This window comes from Lates calcarifer, linkage group LG10 (genome assembly GCF_001640805.2).
Source record: "Lates calcarifer isolate ASB-BC8 linkage group LG10, TLL_Latcal_v3, whole genome shotgun sequence".
Taxonomy (NCBI): domain Eukaryota; kingdom Metazoa; phylum Chordata; class Actinopteri; family Centropomidae; genus Lates; species Lates calcarifer.
In genome coordinates this window covers 11,075,567-11,101,718 of record NC_066842.1, presented here as the reverse complement: position 1 = coordinate 11,101,718, position 26,152 = coordinate 11,075,567, and the positions used below count along the sequence as shown (strand labels likewise).

The window sequence follows — 26,152 nt, the reverse complement described above, 5'->3', positions numbered from 1 at the left end:
GTGGACATGTTTAACTACCAAAATACCCCTGAGCTGTAGCTGTCATGGGAAGGATCCTTTCAGAGGCCTGAATCAGAGCACTCCACTGTTGCAAATTATGAAAATGCTGTGAACCAATTTAAAAAATCTGTATTCTCAACACCAAAATCTTTAGGTTCATCCATTAGCAGCACACATGTCAGCATTTTAAGGTCTGAGAGTGGATGTTTCTTGCTGAAATGCACATTGGGAATCGTAGTTAACTTCTGCCCAGAAATGTTTATGTACAAAAGCTACCCTTTACTTTTAAAAAAATAATTTTCTAATATGATCATATATTGGACTGATGATTGAACTGGGAGAGTTTCATGCTGATACAAGCTGTAGCAGAGCTCTGTGAGTCATGTAGCATTGTCTGTGTAGCAGTAATATTTTGTTCCTTCTTCCCTATCCTGCTCATCAGATCATGACCGCTCAGATTTGTTTTTCAGCCCCATGGAGAGGTTGTAGATCCACACATTGTAGACCACTGAATTATAGTAAAAAGCTTATTGAGAAAATTGTCAGGGCCCTAAGAACATCCTGACATTGTAAGTATGAAAGGCAGGAATAATCGATACAGCAGCATGCTGATCAATAACAGAATATTGCTTGTCCACTTCTTTATTCTTTTTATTTTACTGAGATTGGCAGATGCAGTTCAGTATTTTTTTGTTTGTTTTCCAGAATCTCCTGTAGATTAAACTGTGCTGAACAAACAGAAGGTCCTGTTGGCTGATGGGTTTATAATTTCCTCTTACTTCATAATTGCAAATGAGGCAAAACTCAAACATTATTCAGCTGCCCTCTGTAATTAAAGCTTTATTCAGCCACAAATATGCTTTATGTCACTGCATGTTTTATGTGGAGAAATCGCAGTTAATGGCCTTAAGTGCTGAGTTTCACTTCGAGTTTATTCATCCGCACCACATTTATTGAATGGAAGAATTAATGTAGTAATGCTGTGCAATCTGATAGTGACAATATCATTATCAGGTTGTTGGGTTGTTGGCGTTGGCAGCTGTTTGACCTTGAATAAACTGAAACAAGCTCTCCTTCAGGACCTGAAACCTTCAGCTGAAGTGTTGAGTTGTTCATGTGGGACTGTCAGCAAGTCTAGTCTCGACTGCACCCTTGAGCACCCTCGTCCCAAGCGGTTAGGAAATGGGGGGGCCGCAGGAACTGTGACATCTAATGATAACATCCACATAAAAGACAGGTGATAAAAGAAATGTCACTCACTTCAAACACGGAAGCTGCTAAGGCAGTAGTAAGCTGGAGTTTGCTTTTTTCCTTTTTCTTATTATCTTTATTGTTATTACTGCACCGGGCTGGTCAAGGTTCACTAACAGAGCACACTTAACCATGTATCCTGTCACACACACTCCCACCACACACACACACACACACACACATATATAACTCTCTGTCTCAACACCAGCCCTGCTCTGTGTGCTCTGCTAATATTGACTCTCCTGACTAACACTGCCTCTATTGAGTCAAACACAGAACTGTTTGACTAGAATTAGAACATCATTGAGATAACAGCCATGGACCTGTCCAGGCTGGAGGTGTGGTGCTAATGTAAAGCAGGGCAGGAGAACTGCTGCTGATGATTGTCACTGGGTGAGCTGAAGGTGCAGAGGTGGAGCTCCCTGATCTGGTCCCTACACAAATGTTTTCTCACTCTGCAATTTTTATCACTGACGCACAATAACAGCCACTTGTGAAATGTCTTCCTGTGAAATCACACACGGCGTTCTCATTCTGTTTGGGCAAAGCTGTGTTTATGTGCTTGTGGTTTTTTCTTGTCATTAAGCTCATTGAGTCCTGGAGGTTGTAAAACTGGCTCGTCACTGGGGCCATTGTGTCGTTTGTGTTGCTGTGATGAAACAAAGTGCTGTCAAACTTGTTGGCAGCGGGAATAAAAGCTTGCATTGTGTGCCAAAGCACGTTTTTTAATCTGAAAGCAGGTATTAAATTCTTATCTTCGGTTACACATTGCTGCTATAATGTTAACAGCTCCAGTCAACCATAAAACACACACACATGGAGAACACACAGATAAGCAAACCTACTCTACTACTCACCACATGCAGGCCTACTCACGTACTTTATCTCTCTTTATCTCTCTGACTCTCACGTTTCACAGAATTTGCCTGTGTCTGAAATCACTCCCTATTCACTGTGTAGTGCGCCATATTTACCCTCTGTTATTTTATTTGAGTGTCCAACTTCTGAGTGTGTAAATTAGTACCCTGAAAAAAATTGGTGGAAGGAAAAAATTTGCATCAATGGCATGTACGCTGCTTTCTACTTACAATCCCACAATGCATCAGTGTGCATTTTATTCATGAAAAACTTAGAGTTAATGACATTGGACAAGAACTGGTGTGAATCTCAATTTACTGCTTAATAAAGAGTAAAACACTGAATGACTGTAACATAGGGAGAGTTATCAAAGGAGTGATTGTAGGTATCAGGTGGCTTTGTTTCCCGTCTCTCTAGTCTGTCAACTGTCACATAAACCCTCACCCCTTATGACACTTACAGTGAAAACAGTGGCAGAAATACCATTGAAAATCTTAGCATTGATTTTGCTGTCTGAGGTGACAGGTGTGGTAGTTTTTATCAGCTGTAGCTAGCTTGCTAGGTAAGCTAATACTGGCGTGAGTGAGTGACTGAGTTGGTTGAAAACGCTATGTTGAGTTTTTAATGTTTCCATCTGATCCTTTCTTAAAATGAGAATCTCAAATATACACTTCATGGCTTCATTCATGATAAAAGACTGATGCTAAAGCTAGCAGCTCACAGACGGAAAGTCGGTATTCTCACCAGTCGATGATCCAACAATGTTTGGCCTTTTTTTTTCTATTGCAATGTAGAACTACTTAGTCCCAGGACTATGAGATGATGGAGGAAAATTCATTTTAATGTAAATGTGTTAGTCTTAGCTTACATATTAATATTTTCAGACAGTATGCTAACATTAGCCTGATATCTGGTAACATCCACATTCAGGCTCCACATCTACTACACAGGGGATATAGTAGTTGTTAACCTGGAAATCCACAAACTAATGCAGTTAGTTAATAATATGTTCCTTGGTCTCAGGAGTAACGTTATTGCTGTAGGTAAACTAGACAGCTGGACACAGTGTTTAATCCATTGCTTACATTTTTGCTCTAATATTTTTAGTTTAAGTCCAAACTTCATTTCTCTTTCTGCAGCCACATTCACATTGCTTCAACATGTGGAGAAATTCAAATCATGAGGCTGGTGCCAGTTATAGCTTAGCAACCTAGTTACCGTTGCTAAGCTATGATTGGACAATCACTGTGCAGGAGGAGGTGTTTCGCAAACAACAACAAAAGTCAATTCAGCAAGAATTTTTCATCATACTCTTGCAAATCATCCCTCACTGTATTTAACTGATGCACCTTGCTGAGCCCAGCTATCTGGATCATCGGCAGGTCATGTTTGTCAACCACATGAAAGGGGAAGAACTGAATGAAAGGCTCTCTGTAGATGGCAGTGCAGCAGTCTTTTCTGCCTATGTGATTTCACTCTATCACTACAGGCCCTCACGGTATTTTAAATTGCCCCGGGTTATGTATTCACTCGGTCATGTAAGCTAAATGAACCATCCATAATGTAAATGAGAAAGAAAGAGAGATTGAGAGGGAGACAGGGATGCAAATGCAGTGGTGCCCCTGGTGTTGGAAGGGAAGAGAAAGAGATGTCAGCATTTTCCCACATTTCACTTTCAAATGAGCCACAGCTGACTGGAGAGTCAAACCTTCGGTCTGCATATACCAAATAGTGCAATTACTTAGCAAAAGATTCAACAATGCGTGAATTAAAAAAAGTCAAAAGCATCACAAATGTGGTTTATTCTGTAATTTATAGGAAAGGGCCTCTCATCCTTGTCTTGGATTTGCATGAAGAGAGATGATTCAACAGTCCCTGCTCCATCATTTACAGAGTTGCTGACTCTACCCGACTGGCTGGCAGGAGTTATGCGCCTCTGTGTTTATTGTGGTTGAACCTCCACCCCCACTTCCTCTATACCCACTTTGTCCCAGATGCACTGTTTTCCCATTTAGAAGACAGAAAGCACTTTTGTAAATAGTTAATAGCTTTCCAGGGACACAGGTCGTGTTTTGAGTGCAGAATAATCACTGTTGGAAATTCTTGTCTGCCTGTTGAAGTCACAACACAAGGTAACCACATAACAGCACTGCTGCTGTCTGCACTCCATCTCATTTCAATCAGTAATTACCCGGCATATTTGCACTTGGCACTGCGAAACATGATGCAAGTTATTTTGTGTCCTCAATGAGAAATATTTTCTGGCATTTCGCTGCTTCCAAAATGTTACAGCCAATTTGATATTAGATAAATATTTGAGCTGGCATGCAATGAAGCGTATGTCAGATGAGCAAAAAGCACTGGCACTACGGATGCATTTAGCTGCTCAAAGGGAGGAAAAAGACAAGGGAGAGGCCTTGTCTGTTCTCCATTAGAATCCACTCAGTTCTTCTACAAACAGAGAGGATGCTAGCCAAACAAGCTTATTCAAGGGGGTTCTGTGTGGACCATGTTAGCTCAGCAAATCCAGCTCCACAAACATGCTTCAAAGAATCCTGCTATCTCCACAGAGCCTTTGATGTGGGTATTGATCATGCAGCGGTCTGTGAGAAAGAGGGATGCAGTGGAGGTTTAGTATTCTGTTCTGGCTCAGATAGAATAGATAATAGCAAAAACATGCACTCCCATCACGCCGCGCTGTGCTTCAGTTATGACAGCTGCACAACCATTTTCTGGCTCTGAGGTAGATGCGATTAGGAGTAAAAGACAAGGGAAGAGCAAAATCAGATCATTTGCCCTGAGGACAGGTCACAGCGCATTATGTTTACCACAGTGGAGGAGCCCGAGCAGAATCCAAATAAAGTCAAAACATGAGTTGACAAAGAGGAGCACCACACCTCCAGGTGACAGTATAAACAGTCTGAGATTTGTCCACCCACTTCTAAAAGCATTAATGTGTTCTCATTTTATAAGGCCACCTCACTCTCAGGAGGAAAACAAGCACAACAAAAACACATTTCTTTTGATAGTTCCTGTTGTCGCAGTACAGTGGCAAGAAAAGCAAAGCAAACAAAAACAAAGCCAACACTTCCAGCATCACACAGTCACGCTGTATGCTATAGAAAGACAAACAAAGTCTGTTCTTCTTAGCGTGGTAAAACAACCACCCACAGCCCTGCTCCTGTCTCACACTGAGACCATTAGTCACAATGATTTCTCTGCCAGCTGTCCTGGTGTTTGCTTAAGCTAGCCTCGCGGGCAGGTTGAGCCTCATTTGAATTCTCACTTCAGTTTATTAGGCATGCGCCGGATCATTAGTATCCAGTAAGGCCGATGCAGATGTGTTCCTCAGGTAATGTTCAAATGCAAATCTGAACGGCCATTAATCATGTGGATAAACACACCATGAAAATAGCATGCTCTGTGAATTCTATGAACCCGCAGTCATCCAGTGTTTTCTGCTTCTTGGAACAACTGTCCCGTTCACCTTGTCAACAGCAGCCGCAGCCAGTGCTCTAATCTTATTTGTGCACATGGATGCTGTAATCGCACCCTTTATACTCATACCTGGCCTTGTGTGATAAAAGTTGCTGCTTTATTAGAATGAATGAACTTTGCAACTTTGCCATATCGAATCAATTAAGTAACAGCCCCTTAATGCACCATGTGTAATTGCCTACCATTTACAAAGTGCAACGTGCAAGGTACGGCATCAGAGCGGCGGTGTGGCAGACTATTTTAAGATAAACAGCTGATGTGTGTTCAAAGAGGCTTTTGTGTGTGCTTTTGCGTGGGAGTTTGTGTGTTAGGGACCTGACTGAGCTTTATGCAGATATGAAAAATCATGTGGTGCTATTTCACCCTCTTCCAAATGCCACCTATGATTGTTCACAGATAAGCCGTTTCCAGTGTGAGTAATTTGCATGAAAGCACTGGCAGGACAAAGGTTTGAAATACCATTCTCCTCTTTTCTGTAGCAAACACGGACTCGCAGATATCTGTTTAGCCGGGTTAATAGGAGGTGTTTTTAATGCTCATTTATTCATTGTGCTGGCAGAAGTGAAGCTAGAAGATTCGTGTGGTGTGAGAAAGTTGAGTCAATATCCTCCACTTCCAAAAACCATTTAGTCATTGTACATCATGCTGCATTGTACCATTGTCAGTGCAATCATTTCTGGCATCTCTTCTCCTTTCATTTCATCAGCAAACCGCTCGGAGCGCTGCTTAAATAATCAGCCAACTGCACGCAAAGCCTGGTTACGCCGCAGCGTTAACTAGATGAGATCAACCTCTTGTAAAAAAGCAGTCAGATTTTTCTATGAGGGACACATTGTGGCTACAATGAAAGTGAGTCAACGGAAATCAGTCATGGCATACTGTCATCAGAGTAAGGACACAGCCAGCTAAAAGTGCAGCCAAGCCACATACACTGGGCAAGTAGAATACACTCAACTGACAGCTGCAAGCACTTAGTGGGCTGCCAAGAACAAAGACAGGGAGGAAAAAACACTATTCAGCCCAATTTGGCTATAATGAACCTATACAACAATGGCTTTCAATATTTTCAATAAGAAGTCAGTCATGACTTGAATTGCCTTTGTCAGAGGTCAACTCTCTCTGTGTTGATGTGTAACCACAACAACAAGCGCAAAGACAAATGGATTCCTCATTACAACTTGAGCTCAAAATGATAAGTTGGACGCGAGGAAATAAAATGGACAGAGACAGACGTGACATCTGTTGCAGTCATTTTTTGGAAAAAAGTCATCAACCGCATAAAGTAAGAAATCAGATCGGCAAGATGTATCCTGTCTGAGTGGAGCGGCTAAGTGACATGTAGGACTAAAAGCAGAGCAGGAGGAGGAGGAGGCAGCAGCAGATGGGATGAGGTGTTCTGAACCACTAACCACATGCGCTTAAGGGTCAGAGCAATTCTCATCCAATGTGCTTCTAAACAGCTGAAAAAACCAAACTTCACCTCCGGGAGTGTCTGCGAGATTGTGACTCTTTGACCCATCTGCTCGTCGCAGCCACACTGGCAGAAAAATGAGAACGTGGGAGCTTTTACCTCTTATTAACACTGAACACGATGCCTCGTGCCTCTGCTGTACATGTTAGTATGCATTAAAGCAGAGGAGCTTGAGGTGAGCAAGCAGTGAAGAGGAGCCCTGAAAAAAAAAAGAGAAAAAAGCTAGATGAGTCCCAAGAGGCTGGGAGATGGGCTGAATGACAATTGACTGGCTGTCAACACTCATCTGCATTCGCATATCTTTCTGGTGCGACACATTTAGCTGGAAGACAGCCACGGCCTTGACATACGAAGACGTAGTGTACAGACTGTGCTCTGAGCTTTACTTTGGAAAGCTCTGCTCTCATGCAGTATTTACTTGTGTTTCCCACTAATTGACTTTCATTGTCAGGGATTGTTATCCTCTGCACAAAATGATGGCAGAAAACCTTGTAATGGATTCTGGTTTAAAGGACAGCTGTGGCTTTGATTGAGGTACTTGCCTCAACATGCCCTTCAAATCAGCAACCATTCAGTTGTTATGATACAGCTTTGGAGGCAACCGAAACCGGCATCATACCTCAGATGCCCCACACAGCCAAGTATAGAGTGCCACAGGATAGGCTTACACTTTCATCACACCTATTTAAACTCCTGCCCACTTTTCACAGCCTGACTCAGTACAGCATGTTAATCATGTAAGCAGGAAGAGGTCATGAACCGGCTGCTCAAGTCAAATTTATCAAAACAACAGCCACTTTAAAGCTGCTATAATTAATATTTTCATATAAATAATGGATCAAATGACTGTGTAATGTGAAAAAGTGTCCCTCATAGTGACAAACCTAGAGAGAATTATCATCTAAATCTGCATGTATAAACATATTTCCCTCAAGAGTTGGTAGAGACCAAAAACAGAGCTATTAAAAAAAAGAAGAATAGTGAACTAACATTGATCAGGTGGACAAAAACACAACTCCAAATGGCAGGTTCACTATATCAACTTGAAAGTCAATGATATGTCAGTGCTCACCGCTTGTTTTTTACCCATAGGTGACCATAAAATCAGTTATTGCAGGTTTAAATACAAACACTTTGGGCAAATCAGTGAGTAAAATAATGTTAATATCATAGAAAATATAATTTTGATCAGATAAAACTTGAGGAAATTATTAGATGACATGTAAAATAGAGGACAATACTATTTTGGATCACTGAATTATGAATGGCCCTCATCAGCATCATAGATTGGTGTGAAAATGATTTCATCCTTCCTGTGCCAAAAGGCAGCTTAAGACCTCTTTATCAGAGTCATTCAAGCAAAGAGTCAATAAAACACTGCAATTAGGCTTGCTCTTTTAAAATGTGAGATGGTTTAATTGACTGTGTGTATTCAAGTGGAACATCAGAATTCCCTCCAGCAAGTTTAATAACACTGATAAGCGGCACACTGGAATAATCATAAGCTTGAAGCCCTGAAATATAGAATGATGTATTTTTACCATACAGTGGGATGAACAGTGTTGTCTTTAGGACTTTGTTTATGCTCATTGCTCGCCTTTGTGTGCAGTTTTCATTTATTTCCCTCAAGAGTCTATTTGAAATAGGTAATGTTGATCAGGGGCTCAACAGGACTTTCATAATAACATCTTTATCATGCTCGCGCCACTTGGTTGTGGAGGGCTTGCAGTGAGGAGCAGGGGATAATAGTGTGGTGCAGCACATCAAACAGAGCCTGGTCAAAAAGCAAAGCACTCAATATCTCATAGGAGTGAATTTAATGGCCACTGGTTGCTCTGGACTCTTGACCCTCTCCAAGAGGCTCCATGTTAGTCACTCTCCAGTGCTTTCCAATTGAAAGCCAGCCAGACTGGTAGTAGATGAGATTTCAACTGTCTACTCAAAGCCTGGATGACTATACCACAACCATCAGCTGGTCATTACACTGGTGATACTGATGAGAGATAGTGAAATTGGACAGTGACACTGTAGTAAGTTGGAGGTTTTGCCAGTGTTTAGGATTTTCTCACACTCCTGTCTGCTTGAAGTGGTTTGAATTGCATCACAGATTGTTATTCAATCAAAAATACTTTTGATACATGTGTATAATATTATATTTAAGGTAGTATGACATTATAAAAAGGTGAATGAAAGTAATAAAACCACAAATACAGTAGGGGAAAGTAATTAGCAGAACTAGTGTTCCCTTATTGCAATTAAGTACAAGTTTGAGATACTTGAGTACTTGCTATTTTAATGCCATTTTAATATTTATACTACATTTAGGTTTTAGTCATTCCATGTCAGGATTTTAAATGTCACATTTTATTGTCCAATTGCAATTTCACAATCTCAGATTTGTATTTTAATATCCAGTGCCACTTTTCAGTGTTCTTTACATTAACTTAACATTTAATTATGGTCTGATTATCCTGGGTAATAAAATAATAGTAATAGTTAGTTAACCATTTCTTCTTTTAATTTTCTTTTTAATTTTAGATCTGCATAAAATTAGGGTCCATGTCTAGGTACTTTAAAGATCTGTATTTTATAGATGTATTATCAACATCAGTATACCTCCACTAGCTACAACATTAAAAAGCTACTGGCACAATAATTCATCATTAAATACAATCCAATGATCTAATATAACAAGGGGACTGTTTTGTCACCCAATGACTATTTGAATACTTATACTAAAGTTTAATGCAGAGCTTTACCTGTAAAGAAGTATTTTTAAGGGTGGTATTGCAACTTTTTCCCACCCCTATATTTGCCAGACAACAAATATTTAAAAAGACAGTTATGTTATGACCAAACTAAATCGAGTACAAACCACAGAGCTAGGACGTACTCTGGCTTTTTAATACCTGGGATGGAGCCGACTCGGCCTCAAGGCAGCCAACCAGGCTAATTTAATATGGATTTATATACAAGGTGTCTTGTTTAACATAATGAATATCTAATCAAGCATGAGCACAGGAAAGCAATTTCAGCAAAGTAATTGAAAGCAGACTTTGTTTATAAGACGGAGAATATTTCCACACTCTTGGCACAGGAGCGTTCTAACTCAACATTAAATCTCTTTTCAAGTGTCATTTTTAAAATAAGTCTGTCCTTATTAGCCCTTCAACAGCGCTGCTGACTGCGAAGGACTGATAATCCATCATTTTAAACTCTTGTTAACATTTCTCATCGTTATCATGCATAAAGAACAGTGTTGTATGAGGGATGCCATCATCATCTGTGTCAGACATGCAGTGCCTTGTTCCTGCAGTGCTACTGAACCCATGGTCATTGATGTACTGCTGTCCTGTGCTGCCATCCAGTGTTCAGAAATGATCCTGCTGCTTGTGGTTTAGTCATGTGCATTGAATTTATAATGATACACACAACAAAGTGATGCTTCAGAGGAATTTTATTCCTGCATAGACAGTGAAGGCAGGAGAGCTCAGTTTTATATTTGCAAAGACAGAAACTCACAAAGAACTGGATTTTTCAAACTGTAGTTGAAGCTCAATATATTTTACCAATCAAGAGACAGAAAATTTATGTGGTAGTCAAATCAGTGTAGTGGAAGCTTTACAATGACTCTTCATGTGCCAAGTAAGGTATGTGATTACATTACACACAACTGTGCAAACACTCTTCAGCCGCAGGGCCACAGTAACAAAACGTCTGCCACCATCCTCAACTAAGTAACACTTGTTTTCTATTGGTTCAAATACAGCATATAAAATATTTTACAAAATGGCTTTGGTGACTCACGTATATACACTTCTGCATATGTAAAAAGCATGGAAAAATGTTTAAATATCATCACTAGAGCTAAATATAAAAAAGTTAGACTATTGCACAACAGCCAGGTGAGGATAGTGAGGAGGGGAGCGATCACTGGAGCAGCTGTCGACTGCTTTTAGGGTTTTCTGCGCCTGTAAGAGAGAACAGAGTAAATCAAAAACTCCCAAACTGTGTACCACAGAGGAACACTACATGCTATTCTCAGATACAGTCTATAAAAACAATCATCTATGAAGCTTACTTGGTGATCCCGTGATGCTCGAAACCAGGGGCCATGTTTGATCCAGCTCTCATCTCCATAGCCATAGAGCACTGCAAAGAAAAGACAAACTGGTGTTTCTCATGTTTTGTTCATCTCTATTAATAATATAATCTCTATTAATCAATATTATCATCTTACCCTTGTCTCCACATCAGTCCAAGCTCCATCACTTTGATTTCCATTGGCTGGCGCGCCTTCCGAAGATTTCCTCTTGCGGCTTCAGAGACAAAGGTAAAGTGACAAAAAGATGTTAGTTTAATTAATTTAATCATCATTAACATCTGGTTAACCAGCACCTATCAATCTGCAGTGAACAGCTACCTTGGGATTGTGGTAAGCTCCTGTCTCAGAGTCTCGATGTCAGTGAACTGGACAGCTTGTCCTCCTCCCCTGGTTTTAATCACCTCACCCTGAAGAGGGTGAGGGGAGAAAAAAGAAAGAAAGGAAAGAAACAGCCAGCATGAACATGATGAAATCAAATAGCAAGACTTTCTGATAACCAGGCAAAGAATTTGCTAATAAATACAGAAATTTGTGACTCACCTTAATAAGTTTGGTCTGTATCTCGCCATCGGAGGCAACCTCCTGGTGCGTTAACACATACCTGTCACACTTGGACAGGGCTTTCTCATTTGGTGCAGACACCTGAATGGCATTGGGGACGACGGGCTGCAGAACAGTACCCAGGTCCAGACTGGAGGCGGGCTTGTGGTCCACCCACTTCTCTCCACCAGCAGACCGGGAGCGACGGTGCAAGGGGCGCACCGGTGTCGTCGTCTACTCAGATCAGCAGATTGAGGAGGCATCAGCAAAGAGGTGAGAAAAACTGTTAAAACTCAGACAAATGATTACATCCGAGCTTGACAAAAATATTGGTCATGAAGCTGGTAAATGGCTGGGAGTACTTTCACTTGTCAATAGTCCACTTAATGGAGAGAAAAGAAATCTTATCCTGGTCAGAGAAACCAGTTTTCACTCTACAACTTCATGCTGCTGCCTGTAGCTGACTCACTGACCCTGTAGCTTCTCTCAGTTATGTCTAGATCAAATGTAGGGGATAGGGAGCAGGCTTCCTCCTCCTCCTCTCTAGCCCAACACAGAGCTCTCCTCCTGGCCCGGCTGGCTGAGGGGGCTGCGGGAGACTGTGTTCTTGTGGGCGTACTAGGTGAAAGGTAACCCTGCCTGCTCTCCAGAGCCGCCCGCTGCTCCCATGCCGAGATGGAGCTAGCCACTGTCATAGAGCTACTGGCACTGGGGAGGGGGCAGGTGAGCCTTGGCTTCATCTCAATCTCCTCAACTCTAGTGGCATTGAATGGCTGTGACCCTGGCTCTGGGCTGACAGGGGGAGAATCGACAGGGCACTGGGGAGCAAAGTGGCAAAACTGCACAAATACAGTTAGATACGGTTAGTACTATACATACACACACACATCACCACCACCTCCTTTAAGAATATATTTATCATAAGGTAAGAGTCCATCTCTTTAAGGATCTGCTGCTTTTCTGTTTTATGTCATCGAAAACTAAATATCTTTGGGTTTGATTAAACAAAACAAGACATTTGAAGATGTCACGTCGGACTCTGGATAGCTGTGATGGACCCTTTTCCCTATTTTCTGACATTTTATAGACTTAAATAATTAATCAGGTTAAATGATCAATTAATTGATAATGTTGGGCAGTGCTATTCCAATGCAATTCAACATCATAAATATAGCCTCATTTGTTACCAGAGGGTTCAACGCCCTTCACAGTGGCATTACATTAAGATTAGTAGTGTTAGTCCAGTCACGAGTGTATTCATTTATACACCAGGCCACAGTAGCTGTTAACTTAGAATGGATATAAATGTGTTAAATTATACAAGTAAAGGAGCTAGGCAGGTGTTCTACATGTGCATTGTTAAAACAACATACAGGGAGAGGTGAGGGCGAGGCCGATCTCTTTGCAGGGAGGCGTTCCTCTCTGGAGGGCCGCTTGGGCTGAGGCTGAGGCTGAGTTTGAGTTTGCATCTGACGTGGCTGAGGCTGCGTCTGACGCGGTGGAGGATCAGGACGACCTGGAGTCTTGCTCTCCGTCACGATGGCCTTGAGCTGCTTCAGCTTCTCGTCTTTCACCCAGAGCTTGTTCTGCATCTCCAGCTGCATCGCATTAACACGCCGCTCCTGCACAGCAAGAAGCACAGTATTGAAGTGCAACACTTCTACAAAGGCAGCAAACAGATTGAGCTACTTCAGAAGGCTAACTAATAACTTCTATGTTATAAGAGGAGTAACTCACGCATTCTTTCTCCCACTTATGCTGGGTGTCTGAGACTACACCATGCATGCGCTGCTCCATGCGTCTCTTCTCAGAAAGCTCCCTCTGTAGCCTCTGCTCTCTGGTTTCCAGCTCATGCTGCAGTGAACGCTTGTCGCCCTCATAGATTTTAGTTGTTTTCTGCAGGATGTCAATCTGGAACAGAAGCATGTTGGACATTTGAGAAAATAAGCATCACATCTACGAACCAGAATTCTGAACGGGGTTTGAATGTTTTTATTTCCCACCTTGTGTTCTTGCATCCTGGCTCTCTTCTCCAAGCGTTCAATCTCTTCCTTGTTGGCCTGGATGATTTTGTCTTTCTCTCCTAGTTTGCCATTTTGTTCATGAATGAAGTTGTCTTTGGCAATGAGGTTGCTGTCCAGGTCCTGAAGCATAGACTTCATCGTGTTGGCTATAGGAGACAAAACGTGAGCCTTGATGAGAAGTCAAATTTTTCAAGTAACCTGAACTGTCAAAGCTGAGATAAAAAGAGGAGCCACCTGCTTTATTGAATTCTTCCGTCATCATCTGCCTGATCCTGTGTCTGTTCTGCAGAGCTTCGATCAGCCTCGGCAGGGTGATGTCATCGTGGGGATCGGTCAGCTCACAGGAGGGTAGAGGTGGGAGGCTGTGCACCAAGTGGTTTATAACAGTGGGCACATCTGCAGAAACAGAGAATTAGCAACTCCTAAAAGGTGTTTTGTATTTTAATCCACACATACTACTGAATAGTTGGGCTGTCTGCTGTTACCCCTGTCTATTGGACCTCCACGCTCCTCCAGCTTGCGAGACAGTTCTTCTTTAAAGGCCTGGTTTCTGTGACGGCGGCCTGGAGTGAAGCCACAGATGGGCCTGTCCACTGGCCGAGCTACCTCCACCTCCTGGGTCATCTCTGCAAACCGCATCACCAGCTGCACAAGCAGAGCACGCTCAGAGTGTCAGACAACTTACAAGACCTTTTTTTTTTTTTAAGTTAAGTGGGATGAACCTACCAATGTTTCCTCGTAGTCATCAGCTTTAGGATTGACACAAACAACCATTTTGACTTTTCCCTCTCCATCAAAGTAGTTCTTGAACAGATGGGTTACTTTAGAGTCTCTGTAGGGGACCATCTATAAGAGAGAACTAACATTACCTACATGTTTCATCAGTGGATATAATGACAGTCATCACCTGTAGTTTGTTAATTCATACCCTGTTTGTGCCACACATCTGGTTCTCTCTGAGTATCTCAATGCATGTCCGCAAATTCAGCAAAGACTGATTAATGTTGCCTGTAAAGGAGGTTTTTGTAATTAAAATCTCACATGATCCTCAGCTGAGGGTAAAAACCAAATCCTGACGTTCAAGTAACAAACCTGCTTCCCGTATACGAGTGCCTTCTGCCCCCGTCCTACCAGTGCGCTCACTTCCTGCCAAGTCCACCAGGCACAGCTGACTGACAGTCACCTGGTTCTTATCCTGACAATCAAGATTAAAAAAAAAAAAAACACTTAGATATGAAAACTGCTGCTCACAATTTATCCAAATATAAATTAACAAAGCTGCACTTGACTCTGGGAGCAGAAATATGGTTTTAGTTTAAAATGACCTGGAGAATGTTGTCGCCATCTGCATCAAGAGGAGCCTGAGCCAGTTTGATAATGAACACACTGTGGGAGCGGCTGGACTCTCTGTTCAGCCGGGTGTTTGCAACCTTCCTCTTCTTCTGACCTGGAGCAACACAGTATAGGCAACTTTTCTACCATGTTTATTAACGGCTTTCTGTAGCATTCACCATTTAAGAGCTTTTTATTACCTCATAGAATGTAATTTAATACTTCCTTAAGAGTTTTCAAGACCTACAGATTTTCTGTTTTTTCACACATAGCATTTTAACATGCAGTTTCAACTACCGAACTTTTGTAGGCACAGAACTTTTCCATGAGCTGCTCAGAGAGAAGATTAACTGAGGTCATTTCCCAGTCAGAGTTGACCCAGAGGCCAGCAATACCAGGTCAGTCACATCTACGATCATCAGTGCAGTGTTTTTCACTTCTTCTTTTCTTCCCTTACTTTTGATCCGTTGATTTCTAAAAGCAGATCTTACAACAACTTACCTCTCCAGAATACCTGAAATGCCTCCTCAGCAGACTTGACTTCGACTTCCATACAACCAGCCACATACATGTTGTGATTCTGATCCTCTCTGAGGATTTTAGACTGAGGTGGTCTACGTTTAAAAAAAAAAAAACCTGTTAGTCACTGAAGACATGGAACTGCATTTTTCATGCAACAGATGTGAGGTTTGAAACATCTGAATGGGGGATATTAATGTTGCTTGATTACAGCCAAAGAAAGTAATCAGACAGTTACAATCATGAAGTGACATCCAAAGCAACAGACAGCAGGTTGAAAGACATTCAGGAGCTTTGCCATAACCAAGTCTACAAGCAGCAGAAGAGGGTGATCTAATGACTTTTAGGGCTGAAGAAGCTCTCATCAACACTGGAGACATTACCTGGTATAACTGACAGTGAGCAGCTCTGTCAGTCTTGCTTTTGGTAAATTTCACTAGCTTCTTAGTTGTTGTGATAATTGGTTTTAAATGGATTTGTTACCACAAAACAAACATTTAACCATACACCACAACACGTGTGTAACTCTGAGGATGTCTCCAGTGTTGACGACATTTCATCTACAGTCTTTGCAATTGTGTGTAATGGGGACAGTTAATCTAAATCAGGCCACTACTCTGATGTCTGATGTACGAGTATTCACTGGTCACATACATGAACTCAGTGTTCTGGCGCACAGGTGTGCCTCCACCATTCCACCTAGTAAAAAGAAAAGACAGTAATTTTGTCTTCCAGCTACTCTGACATAAAAGTATTACCTCTACAAACCACTTCACTTTGTATTTTTAATAACTGACTGCTCTTTACAGCTGAGTGCACATTCATATATCTGAATTTTATTCTTTTCAATTAACATTTTCTGAACTCACTTTGGTTTGATTGCATCTTCCTGAGTTTCCTCAAGGAGATCATAGATGTAGTTGTTGTAGATTTCTATGTAGGAGACGAAGATGCTGTAGCTGCTGTCCTCATCAACACCATCTGCTTTATAAGCCTCCTCCGGCTTTATCATGTCAGCAATTTCAGGATCAAGCTTTTGTCTGTAATCAAAGTTGTGAATTACATATCAAACTATATTACATCACATTACAACAGATCACTACTGTATTCAAGGATTCAGACTTACCTTGAGGAGGGTGTTTTAGGTACAGGCAAGTTGTTTTCTCGCCTTTGGCGCTCCAACAAAGCATCAACTTCACTCTGGACCTCCATACCATTTTTATCATCTGTCTTAAAAACCTAAAGAAACAGGGGAATTATATTAGATAAATAAACACACAAATTACACAAAGTATCATTAAATTGTGTGGGAACAAAAATTGATCAACACAGTTTTCGAGCGTTTCTCCCTTACATATCTTTTGGCCTGGTAGGGGCCTATACTATTGAAGATCATGTCGAGGGAGCGAGGTAGAAGTCCACCCTGACCTGGAGAGCCAGTCATAGTGAACGTCTTTCCACTTCCTGTCACCCCATACGTGAAGAGCAGGCCTGCAACAATCAGGAGAGTGAATGAGTTGCCAATAATTCTCTGAAAGTTAAACAGTTCTTGGTGCTTGCGTGTGATTTACAATGTGGTTAAGGAAAATTTAGAGGTGGTCGTAGGAGAAAATACAGCAGAAGCACTCAGTCTGTGTTTTTACCATTTTTTCCATGGATGAGATCGTCAACAAGAGGTTTGGCCACATACTCAAACAGCTCCATCTGAGATACTGAAACCCCAAAGACTTTTTTGAAGGAATACTGTGTCTGAAAAGCAAAAGAGCAAAATATTTGTGGACAGCACATTTGATTACATAAAAATAGCATTATATATTTTTCTTGTTATCAACAAATAATATTAGTGATTTAAATCTACATTAGACAGGATGTGTGGATGATGTAAATGATGACAAATACAGCTGAAAATTGTTGGTACTAATACAAAAAGGAACTACATTAGTTACCTCTTTGTACTCTCCATTGCGGTTTGTTCTGAAGCCTTCAGGGGCGTGCAGCTGGATAGTCGTGCTGCTGATCACCTCGATGCAGCACTCTTCATCCTCCACACCCAGAGGACGTACACGGCAGTACACCTAAATAACATTTGGAAAAATTATTAAATCAGTTACAAGCTTTACCTTAAAACAACAACTTGCCAACAATTGCATTTCACCTCCCAAAAGTCATGAATGCTACAGTTTGTGTTGTTTTGCTAATTATTTGACACTCACCCCAACTGGGTCTTTCTGGTTGCTGGCAGGCTTTCTTGGAGGAGGCCTGCGGGGGGTTTTACCCTTCCTGAAATACAAAAGATAATTCACATTTAACTAATACAGTTCATATGGTTTCTTTTTTTATACCACATAAAATGCAATTTCATACCTGTTTCATGATTTGTGATACAAAATGAAATATCTAAGTGTAGGACTGGGCGGACAAAGAAAGCAATTTCAAGACCTCACTTTGGGCAGTGTGACGTTTTCATAACGTTACATTTCGACATTTCATAGCAAATAATCGATTAATCGAGGACAGGGGAGATTAATTGATGGGGCAAAGTTATCTCTAGTTGCAGCCCCGATTTGTAAAAGTTGATTCAAGTTGTTAGTTATTTATAGTTAATTATGGATGTCGTATTGATTTTAATAGATGAACTACCTCTTGTAGCACAATCCATTGTCACAGCAACTCCACCTTTAGTGGATAATCCTGGTACATGAATAACGTCCTCAATTACACATGTAATCATTTTATAAACAGTATCACTGTCCACAGCTGGTAAGATGAAACAGCTAATTTAAGCATTTCTCCGGCTTTTTTGTTTTTTGTTTTGTTTGAGGGAAATGAACTCAAAGCTTCTTAAAATATTAATACCTGCGGATACCTTGTTAGCGTTAGCATTTTTCAAAGCCACCGTCTAGACTGCTTGTTAGCCTCCGGCTAACGTTATGGCTAAAGTTACTTAACTCGTTTGGAGTCGCTCTAAAAGCCTGTAACCATTTAACAACATTCAAAAACGTACGTGCGGGTAGTTTATATTTAATAAGAGAGACTTACGCTTGTCTGATCATTGTAGCCAGCTGCTGTTGTGCTTTTTTACCGTCTCTGTTTCCTCAGGTTTGAACTTTCCCTCCGCCTCAAATCACAGGACGTTTTCAAAACCGGTCGGCAGCAGCCAATGAGATTTCATAATAACAAACACGTGCCTCTGCCGTCACTTCCGAGTCTTTTATGGAAACAACAAAAAATGTTGGATATGTCAACAGTTATCAGATTAACATGTCCCGACACCAGCAGACACTATGAGATATCCTGAGAAACCAGGCAAATAAAAATAAACAGCAACAAGGACAACTGGAATTTTCACATTGACGCTGTTGTCAGTAAAGTTATGCTTTATTTTTGTTTTAGATAGTGACAGACAGTATACATGAATATTTTCAGTGTAGGCTAGGGATTTATTTCAGGCGTTGTGAGTAATTTAGTTTGTTATTATTTTGAATAGTAAAAATGTCAGATTTAGGTTTTAATATTACCTAGAGTGACTAAACATTTAGTGAGGGTTATACTGTTATAAACAGATTATAAATAAATGCACAGAAGCTACAGGTGCTGCAGAGAGAGAGAGAGAGAGAGGAGAGAGAGAGAGAGCGAGAGAGTACTATGGAATTAGTGAAGCTGACCTGACGTCATTTTGTAGTCCTACCTAAACACCAAACATGGCGTCCACTGAGGGTTGTTGGTAGACAACTACTGACAACTACAGGCCACCAGAAGTAACACACACACAAGTTACAAAACAGGGACATTTGCAGCCATTAGCGCACTCACGTGTACTGCTGCGTTATGCAAACACTGGAGCTCCTGCTTTTACACTGCAGCATTAAACACTGAACATCACAGGTAAGAAGCAAGATTTAACCTCACTGATGCAAACAGATGAATTAGTTATCGAGTCAAATGCTCCGTGTCGTGTCGTAGTGTAGGAGTCGCCTGTTTTTTGTTTTTTGTTTTAGGTGAGGAAATGAAAAGCAGACCAGGGAAGTCCGACGCGTCTGAATCTAAGGGTAAAGTGAAGAAAAGACCCGCGGAGAACTCTGGTCCAACTCTCTCCAAAAAACTACGAGCCAAGAAAGATGCAGAAACATCTAAACCAGGTGTGCAGCCCTGACAGGACAGCGTCAGTTCACTGATAATGTACGTGAATTACACTGTCGTGACAGTTGTCTTACTGAGCGGTTTGTGTTGGGTCTTGCAGGGCCTCCCCTCAAGTCTGCAGGAGTCCAGAGGAGAAGAGGGCATGGGAGCATCCTGCACTACATTTATAAAAGCACTCTGGGACAAAGTCTCCACTCACAGATGAGACAGGTGAGGCTGCTCAGATTCATAAGTAGGCTGTAGAGAGTAACTAAGTGTTAATACAACATAAGCTGGAATAAAGTCATAATAACTATTTGAAATACACGTGATTAAAGGAAAGATCGTGATGCACGTTTTTAAAAACAGAAGTGAATGACTGCATCATCCAGTTGTTCACTGTATAGAAGTAAACACATAATTATTTTTTCCTATACAGTTCAATACAATCCAACAGATCTGCCACAAATTCTACATTTAGGAAGTTTACAGTGCTCAGTTTTTGTTGACACTGTCAGAGAGGTGTTAATCCAACTATATGACTGTTATTTAGGTCGTATTTAGTGGTGGTGTAACGGTGGATTGCATTAAATTGACGCGTTTCTAATATTCTTCCCTGCTCATATTTGTTATTGAGATAGGCAAAACATCACAAACACCAGTCATCACTTCAGTGCTACTACAAACTGCAACCTCGATAATAAACATAATATTAGATTAATACCCCTCTTTGTATTAGTAGAATTTATGGCAGAGCAGTTGTATTGGACCTGGTTGTACCTAATAAAGTGGCAGAAGTTTGGCCATGATTCGATCCTTGTGGGTGTGAGTTATGCAGCACCGTATGGTCTTGTGCAGAGTCAGTATTCTCCACCCACACTAAGAAGAAGCTCTGTCTCAACAGCAGTGACTAAATGAGAAGAAAACTAATTGAAGACAGTTCTGTAAATGAGTGAATTGCTAAAGTCATGTATCAAGCAAAACTTTTAATCTGTGAATGTGAGGATTTTCCTTTTATCTTAGTTTTCTGTTACTGTAACTTGAATATCATTGGTGTTAGTTGGAAAAAAACAAGATATTTGAAGACACTTACACTTCACTTACAGCTCTGTGGAATCATTATGGTCTTTTTTTATTGTATTTAAGATTAATGTATAGATCTGTTGCTGTTCATCATTTGCCTTAACTTCAATTGGAGTCAAAGTCACTTAGTTCCCACAGTATAGAACAGCCCCTTGTTATCTTCTGTACGTGGTCAGGTGTATGTAGCATTTCCTTACACAGGAAACATTTTCATTGAATGTTGGTGAGCAGTTGTACATTTAACCCTGTTGTCTCTTTCAGTGTCTCCAGGAGCCTTTTGTCCGCTCTCTGTCATCCTATCACTTCCACAGTGCTACCAGCCCCTTCGACCGCAGAATCACCTGCCTGGAGTGGCATCCCACTCACCACACCACTCTGGCCGTGGGGTCCAAGGGCGGAGACATTTATCTGTGGGACTATGAGGTCCCCACGAAGAAAACTTTTATTCAAGGGGTGAGTTCTTGTGTGGTGGTTGGGTTTGTGTGAGGTGTGAGTGAGTTCTTTAAGTTACTTCAAATTATGACTCACGAGAGGCCAATGATAAGTACATTTTGACTCTGTAGTTAATTTGTGCAATTTAGATTTATGTGACTTCAAACTCTCATTGGTTTTCTGCTTAGATGGGGGCTGGAGACTCAGTTACAGACATGAAGTTTAACCAGTTAAATCCCACTCAGCTGTTCACCTCGTCTATGGGGGGTACGACAGCACTTCGAGATTTCAATGGGACAACTCTAACAGTGTTTGCCAGCACAGACACACTGAAGTAAGGCTGAATAAAATAAAAATGGGTTTTAGGTCTGATCAGTCTAGCATCAGTCTTCTTATCAGTCGGCCCCTGTTGGTTTTAATGCTACACTTGCGTGTGGTGCTAATAACTGCCCTGTGATCGGCCTGCATTTGTGTTTGTGTGCACAGAATGGAGCAGGAGACTTTATCGGAGGGATGAAGTTTTGCCCCATGGACCTCTCCAGAGTGTATGTGGCCTCTGGCGAGGGCACACTGACCATGCAGAGCTTTGAGGGCCACACACCCACCACACTGTCCAGAACTCAGGACTGTGGCCACGACCACCACAATGTTTGGTGAGAAAACTGCAAAGAAGACTGATGCTCAGCAAAGAGAGACGATGTGGTCTTTTTGTTAATTTGATGCCAACATATAAAAACTACGTTTATCCAAAATGTCAACACATTTCTCAGGCTGCTCTGTCATGAGTTTTGGATGAGCATCAGTATATTTTCTCCATTGTATCATCAGTTTTCTGTGCAGTGAAAACCTCAGCTTCATTCATTTTCCCTTCGTCATCCAGTGAATTCACTTTGTTCCTTGACGTCTTACACAGTTTTTGGTACTGCTGTGTCGATGTGTCTGTGAGCCGACAGATGCTTGTGACAGGAGACAATATGGGACAGCTCTTACTCCTGGGTTTGGATGGACAAAAGGTGTGTTCACTCCTCGGTGAAGTACATACGTCAAGTGCAACGTTTATCCTGTGTCTACATCTCATGCAAACCAGAACATATTTAAATGAGAAGAATAATAATGAGTATTACATTTGTTGAGAGCCTTGTTCCATTTCAACATTTTAGATTTTCAGTAACAAGCTGCACAAAGCCAAAGTGACTCATGCAGAGTTCAACTCCCGATGCGACTGGTTGTTGGCGACGGCCTCAGTTGATCACACGGTGAAACTTTGGGACCTGAGAAACATAAAAGACAAGACGAGCTTCCTGCATGAGATGCCTCACGAGCGGGCTGTCAACTCAGGTGACACACTTGTTTAGACTTTTGTTATTTCAAGTGCAGACTTAAATTAGGTTTTGTCCTTCAGTCCTGTGTTTCAAAAAATCTGCAGTTTACAAGCATTATGACATTTGTGTAATACACACAATATAAATATAAATTACATCTTAATAGTATAAATAAGATAAGTGTAATATCCTAACTTTTTAAGGGACCTCTGATGGTCTGTTTGATATAGATAAATATAGCTGTGAAACAGTAGTTAAATGTGATTTCTCTGTTGTTGTCTGAACTTATGATTGATTTGTATCACAGTTGCTACGACCACAGGTCATGAAGAGATCACTTTGACATCACTTTGTCTTCTCACAGCCTATTTCAACCCGCTGGACTGCTCCAAGCTGCTCACCACAGATCAGTATGACGAGATCCGTGTCTACTCGTCTCCCGATTGGTCGAAACCCCAACATATCATCCAGCATCCACACAGACAGTTTCAGCATCTCACACCCATCAAGGTTTGTTTCTTCTCTACGTGTGTGTGTGTGTGTGTGTGTGTGTGTGTGTGTGTGTGTGTGTGTGTGTGTGTCATCTTGGACCTTCTGCAGGAATGACTTCAACCAACCTGACGGGGAGAAAATACACAAATAAGCTTTTATTTGTACATGTGATCAAAACACAGATAGCATGAGAACGAGACATTGTTACATAAGTCCACAGTTGAAAGTTTAAATCATGTGGTACACTGTGGATAGTTTTTATATTGACGATGTTGCAGACAAGATACAATGACAGGCTGCTTTGATTTTATTTTTTTAATGGAACGAGCAGCATTTACGTACAAGACATCTCCATGGTCAAGCAAGGAGAGGGTTGTTGCTTTAAGAAAAATATGCTTTAGAATCCATTTTTATCTTTACTTTACAGCCTTTAAACCAAATTTCCAGCCATTTCTAAGACTGAAAATCCTCAACATCAGAACCATTAGCTGTGAGAATGGCAGAAAGATATTCAGTGAAATTACAGGTTCTTTTGACTAAAATACATTTCATCTTATCAGCATTCAGTACAAGTTTAAGAGTGGGCAGAGGTGTTCTTAAAAAAGTCAAATTGCAATCTAGACATGGCTCAAGGGGAACAGCCAAATGAACATGTGGCTGTGCCGTCAATCTGGGTACAAGAAACTGCTGGAGAAATTATATTAATATTCATGTAATTTAGAGATGTGACAGTATAATTCTGTTGTTATTCTGTAGGCCACATGGCACCCTGTGTACGACCTAATTGTAGCAGGCCGCTACCCTGATGATCGTGTCTGTGCCGGCTGATCAAAGGACCATCGACATCTTTGATTCCAACACAGCAGAGCTTGTGTGTCAGCTGCAGGATCCCACTGCCTCTGGGATCAAATCTGTGAGTGTGTTTTAATAACGCCAGGAAAAAAAGTCAAGATGCCTAAAACTTAGTTAAAGTTTTTAACACCTGGAATTCTGTGTTTTCAGATCAACAAGTTCAACCAGATGGGTGATGTCCTTGGATCTGGCATGGGTGAGTTTTCTGTTGTTCTGATGACTTGATTTAAATCAGTTCTATGAGAAAATGTCAAGTTGTCTCATTAAAGCCCAATCATATTCATTCACAGGTGTGACAGTGCTGGTCTGGGACAGGAACGAGTCACTGATGAGCGATGGGCGCACGCTGCAGGAGGACGCCTCAACCTCAGTGGACAGCCTGAGAGGGCAGAGGAGGAGTCAGCAGCGCTCCAACAGAGACCGGAGGGGTCCTGCCATGGATGCAAAGCTCAAAAAGAAACTTGCCTCGCTGGAAGAGTCTGAGACCAAAACCAAGACCAAGACCAAGACCAAGACTGAGTGTACAAAACAAAAACAGGGGCACTTGAGGAAGAAGTGAACTGTAAAATAGCCCAATCCATGTATATACTGTATTTCTTTGTTTACTGTTTGTTGTTTCTCTAACTTCAGGGATCGTTTGAATGTTTAAGAAAGTTTCAGATATTCTTTTATAAACCATTTTAAAGGTGGAGCTCCTGTGTGTTCTCACAGAGGTTTTTTTCTACTGTATGAGAATAAAATGTTCATGTTTTCGTGACACAAGTTCTACAAATCTCTGACTACACGCTGTGATTGCACTTTACAGGAAGATTTAAAGCAAGCGATTTATTGCATGCTCCTTTGTTTCATACAAACAGGCAGTCAGAATATTAAGCGTAGCTGAAGAGATAATTTCCTCGTAGGTCGTGGACCGTAACATTCACCAGCTGGAGGAGCACTCCGCCCCAGGCTTCCTGCTCCTCTTCCCTCTGCTGATGCCAGGCCTGGTGGGCAGAGTACACCATGCTCAGGACCAGACTCTCAAACTGCTTCTTAGTCAGCAGCCTCCTCTGCTGCCTTTCCATCGTGGTCACCATCTGTACCATGGAGCTCAGACGTCTGGGAATGTTGTCATTGATCTGAGACAGGAACGACCGCCCCAGCCTCATCGATGCCATCTCCTTATCGAGCAGGATGATGTTATTGTCCCGGTCGATCTCTACCCCACCCAGCAAAAGCTGCACACAGGAGAGAAAAAGAAATATCTGCCACTTACTCAAGTAAAACAACGCAGTATGTTTAATTTATCTGCATGTAGACGTTTGTAGAAAGTACCTCAAACATCAGGTTTGCATCAGAGACTGATGAGTCAGTCATTTGAGAAGTTGGACTTATTCCTGCAGCCACATCTGAAGTAAAAAATACTGAGGTTTAACCGTGACCTAAATGAAATTAGTAGCTGCACATAAACTTTTAGTGCTTTTGGACACTAAGGAAGCATCTATTTTGCTATTTTTAATGCATATTGCACAATGCATGCAGTATCATTATGTAACAACAATTGAAATTCCTTTTCACAGCCATGTGTTGCGACTTGCTGTCTACCTACCTTGCAGCACTTGTTCAGACCAAAGCCATAAAAGGACCTGGAGGCAGATTTTAAGCTGTATTTTCGTGGTCATTTTTCTCTTGATTTTTACCAACAGACAATCCACCGCATCCCTCTCACCTCAGCTCTCCCTCGTCCACTTTTGTGAATCTAGGCAGAGGAAACTGAGACCGAATACCATGCGTTTTTCCATCTTGGAAAAAGGGTCCAAAAGCCAGTTGGCTGTGATGCAGAGCAGACAGCAATATTTTTGAATAGTGGTGCTTCTTATCCACACATGCAAACCTTTGAGGACGCAGAGACAACTAACCTTTTTTTTTCACCTTTTACTGTGCAACGTTCAAGTAATAACATTTACAGCTTTACTTGAATGATAGATTCATCCAGTAACAATACAAAACAAACATAAACAAACATCCATGAATTAATTCAAACTATACTTACATACACTGACTGTAAAAATAATGAATAGCTATTTCAGGTTCTATAGTCTGCATGTAAAATATTTTTATAATATAACATAGTCATTCTACAGCCCTTTATGGTCCATGGTTGCCCTTAATATTCCTTAGTAGCCCTTTCCTAAAATCTCCACTACATTTAAGTGAAAAAAATCTTGACCTCGATCAACAATGTCATGAGGTTAAGGAAAGATGTGAAGGAGAA

General features: G+C 41.2%; 3 protein-coding genes and 1 non-coding gene across 7 annotated transcripts; 1 reads left to right on the top strand and 3 right to left on the bottom strand.

The window, feature by feature from the left end:
* Positions 1-10,517: 10,517 nt before the first annotated feature.
* kif23 (kinesin family member 23) lies at positions 10,518-18,963 on the bottom strand. Of its 4 annotated transcripts, XM_018681549.2 has the most exons (24): positions 18,638-18,963; positions 17,812-17,878; positions 17,545-17,673; positions 17,242-17,347; positions 16,953-17,089; positions 16,725-16,837; positions 16,468-16,638; positions 16,253-16,297; positions 15,581-15,693; positions 15,073-15,194; positions 14,840-14,942; positions 14,676-14,755; positions 14,474-14,593; positions 14,233-14,392; positions 13,982-14,143; positions 13,727-13,893; positions 13,461-13,634; positions 13,097-13,345; positions 12,197-12,562; positions 11,724-11,957; positions 11,502-11,590; positions 11,319-11,397; positions 11,160-11,230; positions 10,518-11,049 (listed from the first exon to the last, which is right to left on the bottom strand). In XM_018681549.2, the coding sequence occupies exons 1-24, from the start codon at positions 18,649-18,651 to the stop codon at positions 11,034-11,036; spliced, it is 3,087 nt and encodes a 1,028-aa protein (XP_018537065.1). In that variant the 5' UTR covers positions 18,652-18,963; the 3' UTR covers positions 10,518-11,033. The 4 variants fall into 4 exon arrangements, with proteins under 4 accessions (XP_018537065.1, XP_018537071.1, XP_018537079.1 ...); XM_018681555.2 differs by lacking the exon at positions 16,253-16,297 and having other exon boundaries at positions 18,638-18,961; XM_018681563.2 differs by lacking the exon at positions 12,197-12,562 and having other exon boundaries at positions 18,638-18,933.
* LOC127142937 (Z30 small nucleolar RNA) lies at positions 15,410-15,506 on the bottom strand. Its single transcript, XR_007814047.1, has one exon. It is a non-coding gene; the product is annotated as a Z30 small nucleolar RNA (small nucleolar RNA).
* Positions 18,964-19,349: 386 nt separating the features above from the next.
* ddb2 (damage-specific DNA binding protein 2) lies at positions 19,350-24,660 on the top strand. The gene is given in 12 exon segments (XM_018681583.2): positions 19,350-19,483; positions 19,597-19,737; positions 19,839-19,948; positions 21,062-21,253; positions 21,719-21,885; positions 22,146-22,245; positions 22,393-22,570; positions 22,919-23,064; positions 23,803-23,858; positions 23,860-23,959; positions 24,049-24,094; positions 24,189-24,660. Coding segments are annotated over 11 exon segments (1,497 nt in total). The 5' UTR covers positions 19,350-19,483; positions 19,597-19,604; the 3' UTR covers positions 24,458-24,660.
* Positions 24,661-24,708: 48 nt separating this feature from the next.
* LOC108886622 (protein FAM180A) lies at positions 24,709-25,671 on the bottom strand. The gene is made up of 3 exons (XM_018681597.2): positions 25,487-25,671; positions 25,213-25,286; positions 24,709-25,115 (listed from the first exon to the last, which is right to left on the bottom strand). Exons 1-3 carry the CDS (start codon positions 25,557-25,559, stop codon positions 24,768-24,770), a joined length of 495 nt encoding a protein of 164 aa, XP_018537113.1. The 5' UTR covers positions 25,560-25,671; the 3' UTR covers positions 24,709-24,767.
* Positions 25,672-26,152: the final 481 nt, after the last annotated feature.

What these genes read in the sequence shown, in the direction of transcription:
- kif23 (XM_018681549.2), bottom strand. An exon ending in AGATGTGTGGCACAAACAGG is followed by an intron (nt 14,594 to 14,675) that starts GTATGAATTAAC and finishes TCTCTCTTATAG; the next exon opens with ATGGTCCCCTACAGAGACTC. An exon ending in TACAGACCAAACTTATTAAG is followed by an intron (nt 11,591 to 11,723) that starts GTGAGTCACAAA and finishes CACCCTCTTCAG; the next exon opens with GGTGAGGTGATTAAAACCAG.
- LOC108886622 (XM_018681597.2), bottom strand. Translation starts at nt 25,559, where the DNA reads ATGACCACGAAAATACAGCTTAAAATCTGCCTCCAGGTCCTTTTATGG. An exon ending in GTCTGAACAAGTGCTGCAAG is followed by an intron (nt 25,287 to 25,486) that starts GTAGGTAGACAG and finishes TTTTTACTTCAG; the next exon opens with ATGTGGCTGCAGGAATAAGT. An exon ending in ATGCAAACCTGATGTTTGAG is followed by an intron (nt 25,116 to 25,212) that starts GTACTTTCTACA and finishes TCCTGTGTGCAG; the next exon opens with CTTTTGCTGGGTGGGGTAGA.